This window comes from Beta vulgaris, chromosome 7 (genome assembly GCF_026745355.1).
Source record: "Beta vulgaris subsp. vulgaris cultivar EL10 chromosome 7, EL10.2, whole genome shotgun sequence".
In the NCBI taxonomy this organism is placed as follows: domain Eukaryota; kingdom Viridiplantae; phylum Streptophyta; class Magnoliopsida; order Caryophyllales; family Amaranthaceae; genus Beta; species Beta vulgaris.
The window spans coordinates 59,336,124-59,354,446 of record NC_079208.1 but is presented as its reverse complement, the minus strand read 5'-3'; the positions used below and the strand labels follow the sequence as shown (position 1 = coordinate 59,354,446).

At 37.1% G+C, this 18,323-nt stretch overlaps 3 protein-coding genes across 3 annotated transcripts; 2 read left to right on the top strand and 1 right to left on the bottom strand.

Moving 5' to 3' along the window:
* The first annotated feature begins 4,415 nt into the window (after window positions 1–4,415).
* On the top strand, window positions 4,416–10,499 carry LOC104900208 (sorting nexin 2B). The gene is made up of 6 exons (XM_010687580.4): window positions 4,416–4,724; window positions 4,917–6,021; window positions 6,136–6,345; window positions 6,555–6,815; window positions 8,367–8,453; window positions 10,044–10,499. Exons 2-6 carry the CDS (start codon window positions 4,954–4,956, stop codon window positions 10,122–10,124), a joined length of 1,707 nt encoding a protein of 568 aa, XP_010685882.2. The 5' UTR covers window positions 4,416–4,724; window positions 4,917–4,953; the 3' UTR covers window positions 10,125–10,499.
* Window positions 10,500–11,122: 623 nt separating this feature from the next.
* LOC104900207 (PRA1 family protein B1) lies at window positions 11,123–11,929 on the bottom strand. Its single transcript, XM_010687578.3, has one exon. It carries the CDS (start codon window positions 11,823–11,825, stop codon window positions 11,226–11,228), a length of 600 nt encoding a protein of 199 aa, XP_010685880.2. The 5' UTR covers window positions 11,826–11,929; the 3' UTR covers window positions 11,123–11,225.
* A 2,242-nt stretch (window positions 11,930–14,171) lies between these two features.
* On the top strand, window positions 14,172–16,698 carry LOC104900206 (exocyst complex component EXO70B1). The gene has a single exon (XM_010687577.4). It carries the CDS (start codon window positions 14,507–14,509, stop codon window positions 16,400–16,402), a length of 1,896 nt encoding a protein of 631 aa, XP_010685879.1. The 5' UTR covers window positions 14,172–14,506; the 3' UTR covers window positions 16,403–16,698.
* The last annotated feature ends 1,625 nt before the right edge of the window (window positions 16,699–18,323 follow it).

Below are 18,323 nucleotides of genomic sequence, written 5' to 3'. Positions count from 1 at the left end.
TTGCTAACAAGTAACAACAAATGTTAAGAGAATGGGCCCTTGAATTATCAAATGTTTGGGCTTATGATACTAACTTTGGTTGAAAGTGAATTTCGGGCTTTTCGAGCTTGTCGAGTTCCAGCCGAGCTATAATTTTTGGGTTTGAGCTCGAGCCGAGCCCAATATTTTAGGCTCGACGAGCTTCGAGCTCGAACCGAGCCTAATAAAATATGTTTTCGAGCCGAATCGAGCCTAGTCAGGTTTGGTCTTGGTTCGGCTCGTTAACATCCCTAGGTAAGGGAATCAAGTAATTGCTCAGTTTAATGATTCCCTTTACCTTCTTCTTATCTTCAAAGTTCTCTACTTTTATTCCCCTTACCCCCTCAAGATTTCACAATCCCTTTCTTTGATTCATCATTGGCCACCTCCTTGAGGACCTTGATCACCCAACCACCACTTGACCAAACCACCCAACCACCACTTGACCAAACCACCCAACCATTAGGCACTAGCACCACCACTCAACCATCACTTGACCACCCAACCAGCACCACCTGCACACCCAACCATATGAGTCCTCCACCCCAACCATGTTAACAACTGAGAATCGCCTACCCAACTACCAAAACTTCCCACCCAAGTGACCCAAAACGAGAAATCGCCACCATCCACCACCTAAACCACCCACAAACCCTAGAAAAAAAAAAGGAAGAACAAAGAAAAATGGCAGATCTGGAAGGAAAGAGGGGGGAGAGAACAACAACGGCAGAAAAGGAAGGGGGAATAGAACGACAGATTTGGAAGGGAAGGGTGACGACACGACGGCACAGAGAAGTGTAGGTGGAGGATTGACGGTGCAGCGAAAGGGGAGAGGGGAGATCGCATTGGCGCAGTGCTGCGAGGAGGAGGGGAGGGGGAGGGACGACATCATGGTGGGATGGGAGGGGAGCGACGACAACGCGATGGGAAGGGGAGGGGGAGGGCGCAAGCTCTGCATCTCACCGGGGTAACGAGCGTGGAGTTCTGGCGGGGTATAACAAACATGAGAAGGAGTATGGTGGTGGAAGGATGTAAAAAGAGAAAGAAAGAGAAATAAAAAATTTCAATACCAAACAACATTTTTAATCTAAGGGTTTTGTTTTGCTTTCCTTTCTCCCTATATCCCTTTCTTGATTCCAATCCCTTACCCTCATGACAACCGAACGACCCCTTAGAGAATTGTTTTTTATAATGACCTTCTATATGAGATTGGTGATATAAAAAATAGATTATGAGAAATGTTCTTTTCGCAAAGGTATGGAATGATAGATTACACTTATTACTTCGGTAAAGATATTGTGATGGTTCGATACTGAATAGTAAAACAATAAGATGACACAAAAAGAAAAAAATAGTCGAAAAATAATGAAATAAAATGAGCATTCATAAAGATAAGTTAGTCCATCCATGTAGATATTAGTGTAGTAAAACTAAGGAGTTGAAGGTCGAAAGATTTTGTGAAACTAAAATTTTGCACGTTTTTTTTCTCTTACTCGTGTAATTAGTCCTCGTTTGCATAGGGTAAGTATGTAACCATAAATTTATTAAATGCATTTGTTATTTAGATTATTTTGGGAGTTAGTATCATTTGATTGTGCTGGTATCATGTTACTAATCAATATAATTATAAAAGTACAACTAACTTATTCAAATATAGTACCTTCAACATAATGTCACATGTGATTAAGTACATTCACTTTAAAGATGTTCAATATGCTATAAACTTATCGAATAGTGTTTAGTTATCACTTTGTTGTTTGAGGTGATGAGCAGATAGACAATTATTGACATATAGTGTATTAGCCATATTTAGACTAAGTTACTTCGATTATCCTAATTACTCTTATATGTATGATTTAGTTGGTTCAAATAGATTCTGCCATGATTTTGTGAGATTAATATGACCAAAATTAATCATGATTATCGAACAAAAATTACCTTCAATATCCTCAAACACTTTTAATGTGCATAATTTAGCAATAATGGATTATTTTAGCTTCAAATTCCAAGAGTTTGATTGTTAAAGTAGCTAAAATATAATTTACCAAATTTGGTCAATTTTTTTTCAAAATTCGCCATTATCAAACCAACCGCAAGTGCACTCAAAATTCAGACATACTAAAAGTATGTGGAATGATTTTTTTTTTGTTGTGCATTTATCTTGAGACTTACAAGAGAGTAACTTGAATGCATACTATAAAGTAGCTTAAAAGGTCCAAAAAAAGTCATGATTAAACCAACTGATGTTTCCTAAACACTCTCAACATGCATAATATGTAAATAAGTAATAGAGTTATATTTATTACGTTTTATATTGTTTGCAAGTCTAAGGGAGAGTTTGAAGATGATTTTGTTTTGTGATATCTTCTCAAAACAACTTAAGTTTCATAAAATATGTATACAATAGGTCGTATAGTAGGGCTGGCAAAAACTGACACAACCTGATAACCTGACCTGAAATTTTCGGGTTTGGGTTGAGATTTTCGACCCGAAAAAAAATGGGTCGACCCAACCCGACCTGAAAATATAATGGGTTAGGTTCAGGTTAAGGTTTTGAACCTGAAAACAACCCGAAATGACCTGAAATAAAAATAACATAAACTTTCTTATAATATTGGGTCAAACCCAATAAGTCAATAACCCTAATAAGTCAACAACCCTGAAATATGTCCTAACATTTATGGTTTTGAAGGTAGAAAGTTGAAACTTTAACTTTTACATCTACAAGTGTTTTGTGAATTAAGTTGGCAGTATTTTAGTTGATTCTTATTTCAGGTCATTTTGGGTTGGTTTTGGGTCAACCCGGAATATATAAGGTCGGGTTTGGGTTGACATTTTCGACCTGAAATATAAATCAGGTCGGGTTTGGGTTGAGGTTTTCGACCTGAAATATAAATCAGGTCGACCTGAAATTGACCCAACCCGACCTGATTGCCAGCCCTATCGTATAGTGAACTTAAAATAAGTTTTGCTTATAATAATTATGTTTATTTTGCAAACTGACAAGAAAAATGATTATTACTTTATGTGGGCTATATATACTTGTTTTAAATTGCAAAAAAGGCGAATTATAAGCCGGGTAAAGGTAAAACTTTAGCGAAAAAAAGCTCGTTTCATGGCAGAGCTTCAAATTAGACTAGATTTAAGACTAAATTTGGATTGTACAAAGGCCTTTTGTGCCCAAAAAATGGGTTGGAAATTTTTTGCCCAAAATCAGTCATTTCACGAGTTAGCCCACGATCAGGTAAACGTTTACCACCTCCATCTAATGACACCATGACCCCATTACAAGCTGCCTAAGCAAACTCTTTGCAAGGAAGCTAATTCTACCTAGTACTCAAATATGCCCCATCCTGTTTCTACTAGCAATGTTCTCTAATTTACAAAGTTGCACATGATTTACGCCATTTACATTATTAACAATATATCTTTTAATTTCAAGGCTGACAATCTACTTATTTGATATTTGTTAATAAATAGTAATAATGAGAATGAATTTTAAATGTAATTCAACAAGAAATCATTCTTTAGATTTATATGGAGAAGTAGTCTCCATCCTTAAACTTGTGTTTTTTTTTTTCATGGGAAACAATTTCAACCTCAAGCATGTGTTTTTCTTGATGAATTTTCATTATCACCACTTGAAGGAGTGTTGAGGTGATCAAAATGACGGGCCGAGCTGTGCCTAAAATTTTTTGCCCACTAGCCGGGCCGGTAAAATTTCAAGCCAAAATTTTGTGCTCGAAGCTCGCTTTCCATGGCAAAAACAACGAGATTTTCGGGCCAATGTTTGGGCCGGACCAATTTTGAACTGAAAAGTCTTTTTTAGGTTGTCCACAAATCGTCCAAAATCCAAAAAAATGGTCTGACCACAAATTCAGGCCCAAAAAATCCACCCAAGCCCAAACTTTTCGGGTCGGCCAAGCTCACTCGGATCAGCTTTAGGGGAGTGGAATTAAGTGGGAATGAAAATTTAAGAAGAGAAATTGACATTTTGAGATGGATGACCATCACTATGGAAACGGACATTGATTTTTCCCTCATAAATTTACATATAAATTCACTTCCATTAGCCATTATCATCGTCTATAACCAATTACCAAATTAGTTACATCTACTTATGAAGTGCTCCATCCGTCCTTTATTAGTTTACCCGTATTTTTTTTAAGGGTGTTCCTTATTAATTTATCCCTTTTTTTTTGCTATTTTTGGAGTGGGATCACAAACTTTTCATTATACATACATTCAATTTTAATATAAAATATAGTTTTTCTTTCCTTATATGACCCACAACATTATTTTTCCTAAAAGACTTTGCAAAAGAAAGAGGTAAATTAATAGAGGACGGAGGGAGTATAATGTCTGATTGATATTTTCTTGGCTTCTCCGCTATAGACTCACTCAACTACCATAACGAATTACAATCCCATAATCAAAATCAAATTATCCATACTTCCGAAAAAAACAAAAAAATTCCAGAATTCCCCCATGAGAAAATCGGGGAAAGTACTGTAATCAATTACTTCTTCATGGGTCGTCGTCTTCCTACGCCTTCTATTTTCTCTCTCCTCAAAAAACAAAAAAAAAAAAAACCCAACTTCACCTCCATAACTAAAATCTCAATGCATAAACTTCATCTCTAACCTCTCATTCTTCATCTCTAACTTTCTCTCTCCTCAACAATTGTACTTTAAATCTAAATCTTGGTTAGTAAATTCGCAGCTCACTGATCTCAATTTTATAGCTAAATTTCATTAATTTTACTCGATTTTAGTAGTATGTATGTATGATAATTTGATTTCGTCATTTCGAGCGTAAATCAAGTGAATTTTTGAATTTGATTTTGTGGGTTTTTTTGTTGTTGTTTTTGTTTTGCTTTGTTGTGTTTTGGATTAAAGTTATAATCTGGAGAATTGATTGAGAAAAAATAAGAGAATGATGGGTTCGGAGAATGAAGAGGGAGTTCATCCTCTTGCTCCGAGTGATGAAATGGAAACCCTAATTTTGGACGATCCATTATCATCTTCAAAATCGTATGCTAATTACAAAAGTGCAATCACTAGTTTATCTGATTCTCATAACCATCCTTTATCGTCGTCGATTTCGGCGGAACCTGCTGATTCAGATCCATTGTTGTCTTCTCTACAAGAGGAGGATCAAATTAGACCTAAAGAGATTGATTTTAGTTCACATTTTGAGGATTCTGATTACTCTGATGTGTTTGTTAGTTCAATGAAGGGGGGAATGAATGGTGGGGGTACCAATGGGGTTGGTAGCCCGAGGGTAAATTCGGGGAGCTTTCCGAGATCGGAATCCTCGAGTGCTTTGGGTTCTGAGTACTTGAGTATTACAGTTTTGAACCCCCAGAAAGAGCATGAGGTGTCATCGAACTCAATTGTTCCCGGGGGGAATACTTATGTGACTTATTTAATTAATACGAAGACAAATATGCGAGGGTTTGGTGGGTCGGAGTTTAGTGTTAGGAGGAGGTTTAAGGATGTGGTGACGCTAGGGGATAGGTTATCAGAGTCTTATAGAGGGTTTTTTATACCTCCTAGGCCAGATAAGAGTGTGGTGGAGAGTCAGGTGATGCAGAAGCAGGAGTTTGTCGAACAGAGAAGAGGAGCGTTGGAGAAGTATTTGAGGAACTTGGCTGCTCATCCGATGATTAGGACGAGTGATGAGTTGAGAGTGTTTCTGCAAGTACCGGGGAAGCTTCCTTTGCCCACTAGCACGGATGTTGCATCGAGGATGCTAGATGGGGCTGTCAAGTTACCAAAACAATTGTTTGGGGATTCGAGGAGTGTTGTGGCCCCTCACGAGGCAGTTCAGCCTGCTAAAGGAGGAAGGGATTTGCTGAGGTTGTTTAGAGAGCTGAAGCAGTCTGTTACAAATGACTGGGGAAATTCGAGACCAGCAATTGTTGAGGAGGACAAGGAGTTCTTGGAGAAGAAGGATAAGCTCTATGATTTCGAGCACCGTCTTACCGATGTGTCTAAACAGGTCATTTTGCGCTTACAACTTGATTTTGTTTCTCATTGGATTCCCACAATGTGCTTTATAATGAATTATGGGAGTGTTCCTGTTTCTAATGCTCACGTATTTGATCAATTTCAGGCCGAATCGCTTGTCAAAGCTCAACAAGATATGGGAGATACAATGGGAGATTTGGGGTTATCATTATTTAAATTGACAAAATTTGAGAATGAGGCAACAATTCTCGACACCCAAAGAAAACGTGCTGCTGAAATGAAAAACATAGCAACAGCTACTGTCAAAGGCAGCAGAATATACAGGGATTTAAATGCCAGAACAGTGAAAAGCCTGGTATATCCTGCTCTGGCTTCTGATTATAGCTTACCTATATTTACTAGAATGGTGGGCTTTATTGGGTAGATATGTTTAAAGGCAATCTTCTCGAGCTTATCTACCAGCTGTAGTCATGCATAGATGTTTCCAGATAATGTCATAACAATTGTAGATTTTAGAGTGATAAGGAGCTTATTTGCTGATTACTGCTAGTTTTGGATTTACAGGATACGCTTCATGAATATCTTGGAGTTATGTTAGCTGCTCACAATGCATATGCAGATCGCGCAAATGCGTTGTTGACAGTTCAGACACTTCTATCAGAAGTATCCTCCTTGCAATCGAGGGCTGAAAAACTCGAGGCTGCATCATCTAGAGTCTTTGGTGGTGATAAGACGAGAAATCATAAGTTGGAAGAATTGAAGGAAACCATGAAAATTACTGAAGACTCAAAGAATTGTGCAGTCAGAGAATATGAGCGAATCAAGGTATGGAATCAACCTAGAATGTGGTCGAAGTCAAAGTTTCACCTTTAAAGCTGAGATTTACATGTGAACTAGTATTGCATACAGCAGAGTGTGTGATATATCATATTTCTGTAGCTTGTTGCTGAACCTATCAGCTCCACATGAAATTGTTTTTGCCTTTTCTTATGTGGGTTTAGCTGTTAAAAACTTCCAGAATGCTTAGACATTTGCTGATAGTATGCTAATTGAACAGTTCTTTTGAACTCTTTTATAAAACTACCATTGCGTTGCTTCTTGCTGATCATCATATCAGGAAATGCTGCCTCCATTCTGCTAAAAATTTAAAATAACTGTGATAGGACCGCCCAAGTAGTAAAGAACTACTAATTAATGCTGTACTTGTGATTTGTGAATTGTGATAGGTGGTGGTTACTCTGCTAGGCTGTTTTAGTGTATTTCCCTTTTGGGGTCAATTTGGGATGTGGACTTGTAGATATTAAAGGTGGTTTGGGACCAGTGATAAAAAAAGCAATGAATTTGAATTTGTTTTGTGGTTTTGGTTTGGATAAGTAGGTTAATTTGGTGCTGTTATCTATTTGGCTTATGTTACTCGTAGACATGATTGAGCAACAAAATTTAAAATTGATGTGCCATTGTGGTCTTATTCTGGAGAAGTAAGTTAGTGTAGTGTCCTGATCTATCTGGCTATGTTGCTTGTACACATGCCTTAGTTGAAATTCGCTGTGTGCTCTTGTTCTGGTGAAGCAGTTTAAGATAGGATTGTTATCTATCTGCTCATAGATGACACTCCCTCCGTTTCCGAAAGCTCTTCCTACTTTGACCAATTTCCTCTCACAAAAAGATTCCAAATAGGAACAACAAAAGAAAATGGAGGGAGTAGATATGATCGAGATGGGTATCAGGGCTGAAGAGTTTTTGGTTTTTGAAGGAATATGCTAGTTGAAGTGCTTTAAGGTTTAAAAAACTGGTCTATGTGAGATTTGTGTTTTTTTTTCTGTATTTGTTGGATCGACTGCTGAAGTTTTTGTCTTAAAAAGATATAGTGTAAACTGGTGGCTTGCTATGCCAGAATAAGTTATTGACTAATAATATCCTATGGAACTCTTTCGCTATTCGTTTGCAGTTAGTGGTGTTTTCTATCCCTTGTCAAAAAATCTTGACTTATATCTTGTTTGTCCGCCGATAAGATATATACAGTGGCTTAATTGAGAAAGGGCTTGTTTATTTAAAGAGATAAGATATCATGAAACAATATCTAATATGAATCATGCAGTCGGTTGGCTCTTGGGCTCTCGAGATATGCTTATAAGAAACTGAGATTCTGATAGCTCAGTGATTTTTTAGATCATTGACATTCATTCATAAGAGGTCGTTGGTTAAAATTTTAGGTCAGGTTTATTGTCTCATTATTAAGTTTTAAATATAGACAGCACATATTGATGTTGCAAGTTATCGTTTTATATACTTGAAACAAGTTTGTCAGGTAAATGCCTGAAGTTATTATTCTCCTATCACTTTAATTATCATTAACTAAAGGCTGATATTCTGCAGGAAAATAACAAGACTGAACTTGAACGATTTGAAAGGGAAAAACATACGAATTTTCTGAAAATGTTGAAAGGATATGTAAATGCTCAGGTAGCTCCTTGCTTTGCAACTTTTCAATTATGTTTCTCGTTGTCAAACTTTGTCTCCCTATTGAGTGTTATGATACTCTGTTTTGCTGCCTATATCTTTCTTGCTTAGCATGGGAATGAGCGGGCTCTGAAATCAAATTTGATTACTTAAGGCATGGACAGAATGACAGGTGTACACTCTGCAACCTTAACCCTGTCGATGCCGGGGGGTGATTTGTTGGATCCTTGTCTCTAGTAGGGTACGAGAATTGCTGATGTTGTTGAGAGATATTGTTACTCTGTTTGGTAGAAAAGGCGATCGATTCTGATGTCAGGGGAGTAGGTAGAAATTAGTATGGAAGATTTGGAGGCAGGAGAAATCGAACATCTTGTAATTTCCTTTGGCCTTTGGGGGAACATAATTTGTGAAGTAATAATGAAAAGCCTTTGTGGATCGTGCCACTGGTGAATGTGGCAATCTACTTGTTCATAGCCTTAGACTTTAGAGCCCCCACAGTGGGGGGCTAATGTGACTTGCATTCAGGGGAGAGATATTACATTAGAAGATTCTCAACGGAAGGGTCTAATCTGATTTTTGTAATCCTAAGTGATAACGCAGTCCGAATCCGACAAAGTCTGACCCGATCTGAAAATAAATATTCCAATTCAAATCCGTGATAACACTGGGTTGGAATTGGATTTTCCAAACTCCATAACCAGGATGTGGTGACAGAGTCCGGATCCTCTAGAGTTTTAGTGAAACTCTACAAGGTAGAGCTGTATCCGAGCCATACATTTTAAAATCAAAGGCTTATATTGGTGGAATGGAAAGATTTAGGAATAGATTTTGATAAGATAAAATAAGGGGGATTTTGGAAAGAGAATATATAAGCCATTGATTTTTTATTCAATGGTTGATATTGCTCAAACTCTACCTTGTAGAGTTATTTTACAACTCTAGAGGATCCAAACACCACTGGGATTCAGTAAAAGGCAATTGAAATCAATACAGCTGTTGTATTGTCTTATATTTTGGGAAAGTTTTTGACAATTTTATCTAGTACCACGTCAAATTTTTGAATTTCGCACAGTACCCCTTAGTAATTGACATGTTTATTTGGTATTACTTCAAAGTTCAAATATAATAACCCCTCCCAGCTGCCAGCCACCAGCCACCAGCCACCTTCTTACAGTCACCATCACCATTATCCCTCCTCTTTTCAGCTCTTTGACCCATTGACACTGATTCTCCCAACTGCTATGGTAATGATTGATATGTCAAATGGTTGCGAAGAGGGGCGTGTAGTGTTTGGTGAGTGGCGGTGGGGACTGGAGTCTGTAGGAAACTGGCTGGCGGGAATTGTACCTGCTGTTAATACATGAGGTTAACCTCTCTCCCACACAGACGCACACGCAAACATACACTCCAAGATAACCAAAGACAAGATAATAGATTCATGTAAATTTGTGTCCTTCTGGCTCGTATTGCCGACTTGTAATGACTCATGATGAACCACCCTGTGTCCATGTTTTTACATCAATTTATTTTGGCATTGAACTACCATGCAAAGCTATGGTCTATAAGATGATTTTTGTTGCTTTGACTCAACAGGTAAGCTCCGCTGAGAAAATGTCCAATTTGTGGTCTAGAGTTGCGGAAGAGACCAGCGTTTATGTGAAAGAAAGTTCCTGAGTGAAAGAGTATATATAGCTCATAGCTGTAAAGCTGAAACAGTAGAATTCTTCCTGTGTCTTTCATAATATTTCTTCCCACTGTTTTGATTAATCAAGAACTAGACAACTTCATACGACAGACAAAGATATGGAAGCTCAGAATACAACTTCTAGGAACTCGATTGGATGTGTTTGTTTCCGGAGTTCGGATGCATAAACCTTGTAAAGATTTTTCCACTTATGCTGGATGTTTATGGAAAGCCTTATTGCATTTTGAACTTTTTACATACTAATAAGATATTACAGAGATTGCCTGATCATCAATAAGGGCATTTCTGTTCAATTTTACTTCTTTTTTTTCACATATATAATCTTACTTTTAGTGATGGACTAATGGTTGTTATTGTTATGTTGTTGGTGTTGGGTCATCTTTATTTGTCCTTGCCAAAACTTGAACGCAAACCATGTAACTCATTTAGCTGCTCTTCTATTTGTAGAAGAGTTTGGGAATAAGAAGGGATAACTGGCTAATTGGATATTATTCAATAATTTGATCCTTGATTAAGCCTCCATTTCTTTTTAATGGTTGCATTTTGCTGTTTGTGGTTAAAGTTTTGATCGTATGTATTTTCACTTTTATATGAATATCAAAGATATATTCAAGCAAGATCTTGTTAGATCTAGATGTGTACTCGTGTATAATGTTTGATTTCAAAACATTATTGATTACCATGTAATTAGTTCTCTTTTTTCATTATTACAAGAAACACTTTTAATCATTTATATCCTTAATTACACATTAATGATTAATCTAAAAATCTTGATATTTTGCGCATATACTTAAAGAAAAATTCAACAAGATACTATATGAATATGTGCTTTTCTGTATGTCGTTGAGAATTATGATCAAAGTTTGTCAAGTTTGATTTTGGAAAAGGCAGGTATAAGATGAGTAATCGTTAGGTGAAAGGCGGAGTAATTGTCAAAGTATGCATTCAAGATTGTGAGAACACGAAGTGCAATTAAAAAAACAGAGCAAGTAGTATATTATTATTCGGGTGTTTTAAGCAATTGTGGCATAACAACTCTAAAATCTACTACAGCTGACATAATTCAGACTTCAGACAACTGATGTAATTGAAGCTGAAGCACCATTTGCAATGGAAAAGAAACCAGCTGAAGAAACTCGCTCTTGTTCATCGGAAAAGAGATCCACCGGATCTCGAAAAGCACCATGAACACACACAATAGCTCCACTAACTAGTGTAGCAGAAATTAGCAAAGATGCAACACTTGTAAAGAACATTACTACAACTGTTGCACCCACCAATATGGCTAACGTTTCACTGTTTGACAGTGTATGACCAAACATAATCAATGGTTGCTCAGATGGTTTAAAGAAGTAAAAGAAGATCCAAGCAAAAAGGAGTAGTAAAAGAGCTAGCAGAGATAACGGGTGAGATATAAGAGAGAAAGCAAGCACGCCGCCGAGTAGTGCGACATAGTTGGTCCAAAAATAAGAGATGTTCTTGCGGATCCTTGTTGTGGCATCAGGGAAAGACTCGGGACGAGAGAATGCAGCGAATTCGAGGAGTTCTAGCCACGGACGTTGTCGGGAACATGCACGGTGGATTGAAGTTTTGATGCGTGACACAAAGGTATGAAATGAAGGTGATAGGGAAAGTCTCTTTGAGATTTGGTGTAACAGAGAAGATGACATGGGTGCATGTATGATGTTGTAACTGTAAGGGAAAAAAAGAAAAGTTGAGAGTTCTTAAGATTAGTAAAGTTGGAAAAGAAGTTTATGTTGATGAATTTGGCGAAAATATAATGTGAAAATAGTGGGGGTACTAGTACTTGATTGATTGTAGAAATGGTAACTTTCGCTCCTTTGCTTGTAGCAACCGTTACTAACTACTTACTCATACATGCAAGGGAAGCACATGCATGTGTAAGAAAAGTTGACCATAGAATCAACTCGTTGGCTTAAAAACTCAAAAAGAGACCATTTTTTTTGGGATTTTATATAAACTTATTGTATAACTGTTTTTGCATGCTGAAATTCTTTTTTTAAGTATAAAAAGTAACCTTAGTTATAATAGTAAAGTTCCTTTATTTTTTTAGGTGTAGAGAGAGTCATAAAGACAAATGATGTAGACGGAATATGATTTCAAATCTTGGCAACCACCTCGCAAGATTTTAACCAATTAAGTTAGTTGACATCCACATAATAAAGTTTTTTTTACGGTGGTTCTTGCACCACTTCATCTAAGTAGAGTTATGCCTAGAAACTTAAACATAATCTATTCATGTGTAAATGTGATAGTATGGTCTCTTTACACCCACAATAGTACTTCATAGCGTCTATTTCTTTTCAGGGAGCAATGTGGATCAAGATCTAGAGAGTGTTAAGTTTGGCTTTTCTAGTTCTAACTTTTTGTTGGTTTGTTATCGTATCTCTAGTCCTTGGCGTGCAATATCAAACAAGATTTTCTTTTCTCTATTGTTTAAAGTTGTAAGAAAAAACGAAAATTGAAGAAAAAAATGTAAGGGATGGGGACGTGGTTGTTTGGGCAAATTAGGTCCATCCCTGGCGCAATAGTCTTACTAGTCTTCTATGCACCGATGCACGCGATGTATGTGTCAATTGTTTGGGTGTATTCTTAATAAATTTAATCAAAATATAATTATAGAAGTGTGATTTATAATTATTGTTATACAAACTACTGTAATTTATAAAAAAAATTAGAAATTGAGATAAACATTTAGATATAAAGTTTTATAGTCAAATTAAATTTGTAATTTTTTTACTGAGTAATCATTTTTCGCATTATGTCAAGTTACTTTGTTCATGCTTATTTAGTTTATTGTTGGAATTTTTTACCCATCTTTAATCAAGAAAGGATATAATTATACAAAATCTAAATATTCAATTGAGTATATATATTTAGCTAAGGATAAAAAAGACATTTCATTGGGGGACACCATAGCTTCTCATTGACTTATAGCTAAGGATAAAAAAGTCGTTTTATTGGAGGATATCATAACTCCTTAGCTTATATAATAGAGATATAGGCCCAAGTGTTCATTGGGCCGTATCAAACAGGTTTGGGCTTTTGTTAATGAAATTATTCCCAAGTGGGCAATTATTTCTGCTTCAGGAAATAGTGGGGTCCATTTTGGTGCTTAGTCGTCATTGAAGAGTCAAGAAAAGTACTGTGTTTGGCATTTTGCGTTGGGATTCTTGGGAAGAATTTTAATTTACATACTCCCTAGTACTATTTTTGGAACTCTTTTGACCAGGTCCACTAATTAAGAAAAGTTGACACTCTAAAGACTAATAAATATAATGATCAATGTTGAGATTTACTAATCATTAATCCAAGTGTAATGACTTTTTAGATGTGAGCTAATATCAAAATTCATGTTAGATATGTGAAATGTAGTATTAACTTCTCATTACAATGGAAGGAAATTTAAGAATGGTTGCCTGGACTTGTATATGACAATTTCGAAAGAACACCTAGCTTTAATTAGGTACATAATGTGAGCTCAATTTATAAGAGTTGGAAGATTACATTTCTTATTAGGGTATGTTTTTTTCGACATAAAACAACTGAATTGAACTGAACTGAACTGATTGCAACTGAACTAAAATGTATTAAATTATAACTAAGAAATGATAGGTGGAGCTGAACTGATTGCAACGGAACTGATTGCAACTAAACTGAACTGAATCTGATTGCAATTGAATTGAACTGAATTTGATTGCAACTGAACTGAACTGCAAATAAGTTGGGGAGAACAGACCCTTAATGTATGAGCATGTCCAGTTTTATCGTTTTAAATCCAATAAACATGTGAGATAATTCTACGAGATAAAGTTTTAACATAGCAAAACTATAATTGCAAACATGAATTCCCTCTGCTAAAAGAAGTCAATGACAAACATAATAAATTGTTAATCATCTACTCCATAATTCTAGAAAATGCTGACTAATCATACACATAAACACCACATTATCCAAAACTAACTTTTATTACCAACACGATGGGAAAACAAAGAAAATTTGCGCAAAACAAAACTCCAAAGTCCAAACTACTACCACCACCTTCCGCCATTCCACAACTTTTCACGTTAAGCTGTCCTTTTCACTCTCTTTCTCTTTCATCTCTCCTTCCTCCTTTACTCTTCTTCTTCTATCCGCGTTTCTCTCTCCTCTTTCTTTACAAGTAAACCCTAATTTCACTCCTTCAAAGTTCAATCAATAATTTATTCATATTCAAATTCTCTCTCAATCACTTGTGCAAGTCTACTAGTTTCAGAGTTTACTTCAACCATTTGAATTTTTCTATATATATTTTTTTTTGATTGATGTGACCAAATTTTTGCTTAATTTAATGGCTGAAAACAACATCAATGGTGAAGAAAAATTGATTGCAGTCGCAAGACAAATTGCGAAATCGCTTGGTCATTCAAATTCTATGACCGACGATATTATCAACATTTTCTCTACATTTGACGGTCGATTTTCTCGAGATAAGTTATCACCTTCTTCCGAAACTATCACTATGTTGCCGGAATCTAGAATCGCTGATAAACCTTCATCGGCGGTTGTTACATTGGAAGATTGTTTATCTTCACTTGATCATCAGATCTCTCAGTATCTCTCCTTTGATCGTCCGCTTTGGTTTGACTCCGCTGATTCCTCCGCATTCCTTGAAATTCTTGACGAATTGATCGCTACTATTCGCGATTTTGCTCCTTTAGCTCGCGAGAATAAGCAGCTCGCAGTTGTGTTAGATCGAGCTGAAGATTTGCTTCAGTCGGCGATTTTTAAGCTTGAGGAGGAATTTCGTGGTTTGATTCAACGAGGTGCTGACTCGTTCGACGCAACTCGTGACTCGTCCGATTCTGACTCGGAGGGGAATTACGACGATGATGGAGGTGCGATTCCTGTGGCTTATCCTGTTACTGATTTTAACATTGTTATCGACGCTTTACCGTCGTCGACGATTAACGATCTTCATGAAATTGCGAAAAGAATGGTGGCTGTTGAGTATGGAAGAGAGTGTTCTCATGTGTATAGTGCGTGTAGGAGAGAGTTTCTTGAGGAGAGTTTGTCGAGGTTAGGGTTGCAGAAATTGAGCACTGATGATGTCCAGAAGCTTTCATGGCCGGAGCTTGAGGATGAGATTGAGCGATGGTGTAAATCGGCGGTTTTCTCTTTACGAATTCTGTTTCCTTCTGAGAGACGACTATGTGATCGTATTTTCTTTGGATTTCCACCGACTTCGGATTTCGCTTTCATGGAGGTTTGCCGTGGTTCGGCGATTCAGCTGTTGAATTTCGCTGATGCGGTTGCGAAATCGAGTCGTTCGCCTGAGAGATTGTTTAAGGTGCTTGATATTTATGAGACATTGAGGGATTTGATTCCGGAATTTGAGATTTTGTTCTCTGATCAATATTGTGTTTTTCTGAGAAATGAGGCCCTAGCGATTTGGAAGAGGGTTGGGGATGCTATCAAAGGGATTTTTATGGAGTTGGAGAATTTGATTCGTTGTGATCCTGTGAAAGATCCAGTTCCTGGTGGCAGACTTCATCCGATAACGCGATATGTGATGAATTACCTTAGAGCTGCGTGTAAATCGCAGCAGACGCTGGAACAGGTGTTTGAGGAGGAGAGAGAACGAGGGATGTCGGGGATAAGCTCGTTGTCGGTGCAAATGGCGTGGATTATGGAGTTGTTAGAGAGTAATCTGGAGGCAAAATCGAAGCTGTATAAAGATCTTGCTCTGAGCTCGGTGTTTATGATGAACAACGGGAGGTACATTGTTCAGAAGGTGAAAGATAGTGAGCTAGGGCTGTTGTTAGGGGAAGATTGGATCAGGAAACACAATGTCAAAGTCAGGCAATATAATATGAATTATCAGAGGAGTACATGGACTAAGGTTATTGGGGTTTTGAAGCCGGAGAATGGTGGTGGGAGTAATGTGAATGGGGGTCCGAATTCGAGGACTTTGAAGGAGAGGTTCAGGATGTTCAATACTTACTTTGAAGAGGTGTTGAAGGTGCAATCTTCGTGGATTGTGTTTGACGATGAGTTGAGGGAGCAATTGAAAATTTCTGTTACTCAAAATCTATTGCCAGCATACAGGAACTTCATTGGAAGGTTCCAGAATTCTCCAGAAGCTGGAAGGAACCCTGAGAAGCATATCAAGTATAGTGTTGAGGATGTTGAGGCTCAGATTAACAATGAGCTGTTCCGGGGTAATAATAACGGCGGAAGGAGATGAAAGTCCCCTTGCCTTGGTGAAGGGATGAGCAAAAAATACTCTTGGTTACTAGTTTGTATCATTGTATGTTGTAGATCATTGTAACAAAGTTTGTATTGGTTTAGAACAATGTATCTGTGTATGGAATATGGATCGAAATGGTAGGTTTTTCCAAAATTTTGATGATCTCTTGGTAGTACTCTCACTGCGGAGTGTAAAATTTTGCAAGTGTGCTGTTAGTATTCCCACTGGGGTGTATAAATGTGTAATTTTGGCTTTAGTACTACCTTACCTTGTGTGAAACCAAATTTTTTTCACTTTGCCTGATTTTTACAAAGAACATAACTTCTGAACAGTCATTTACAGTTATGTATGATCCGATTTATTTGGTTTTGCAATGTTTGCAAGAAATTGCACCTCGAAGTTGATTTTGTAATGTTAGCAAGAAATTGCACCTCAAAACTCAAGTTGCTGCTTGTATGTTATCGTGTATTGAACTTGGAAGTATTTGAGCATGCTGTTAATTGTAATTTCATGTTAACAGTGAAGCATTTTGATGTTGTAATATCATGGAGTTCTTCTGAGTGCTTCAGAATATTTACTACGTGAAGTTGGGAATTAGTCTGCTGATGAAAATCTCAATTGAATCATTATTGTCTTGTTAGTTTGTCTGAAACTATAATTGAGTTATCTGTTTGTGCTGATCCTGTAGGATTCAACCAGTCCGGGGCACATTGATGATGCATTTTGCGCAACTTAGAGATATAGGAATGCTGAAGCCTGGATATTTGGAGTCCTTTTGCTGACATCAGGATTCTGGGTTAGTTTACTCCAATCCTCTGCATATAGAACATGTGCGAAGCCAGCTATTACATTATCTCAGTTGATGTTAATGATTGTTTGTTTAAGTCAACTTCAATATCTTATTCATTGCTGTAGCTTAATTTTCATCTTGCATTCCATGTTTGTTCCTTAATCTGTTCGTGATAGTTAATTCGATTCCCATGATGTGTTGTACAAATCATATTAGAAATTATCAAAAGGTTAAATAGTATATTTTGCTCACACCCCATCATATTCAGAGAGTCAATTCGCTATATTGGACTTTTAGCATCAACACTCGTTTAGCTGGCTTGTAAGTTGAGTATGGTAGGTGTGCCTTTTGCAGAGAATTCATAAGATCTGAAAAGGTTAGTGGTTAGTTCAATATTAGAAGATAAATTGATTTTTCTACTAAAACGAAGATAAATTATTTTTGTGGGTCAGGTGATCCTGGCAAGAACCTAGGCTGTAGAGTATAGACATTAAAGCGGATCAGGTCTTTAATAACAGAGTCCATATGTGATAAACGATGTCCAAAGTTTCCTGGAAGGCCATTCAATTTTGGATTGGCACCAGAGTACAATATTATTTCCTTGGACTTTGAGGCCCTCCAGTACTTCATGATGGGAGATTATTTAACTGGAGAAAACCTACATATTAAGCTATAATCATGATATGACACTCCAGCTTGAGCAATTGCTGCAATATTTCCTCAACTTATTGCAATTCTCCCACTGCCAAGTGTTTTAAGTATTATGTACTTTGAAGAATTTTCCTTTAATTTTTCTTTTCGCTTTTCTAATTAAGTCTTATCTAGTTACGGTTAAGGTATATGTCTAGAACTCCCTGAGACCCACTAACAGAGGAGCTCCACTGGATTGTTTGTAAGTTTGTCGTCGATTTCTTAATAATTATTTTTGGGGAGTAGAAATGGGGACCATGGGGTGCGTTTGGCCATTGCGGAGGATCAGAATCTTGCTGATGACCACTAATATTGAACTGAGATCTGAAGTTGAGACTAAATTTGTGTGGTATAGACAGTGTGTAATATGTTGTACCCTGGCACTGGTTGCTGATGGTTTGAAACTCTTTCTATTTGGGGATGACAGGATCAAGAAAG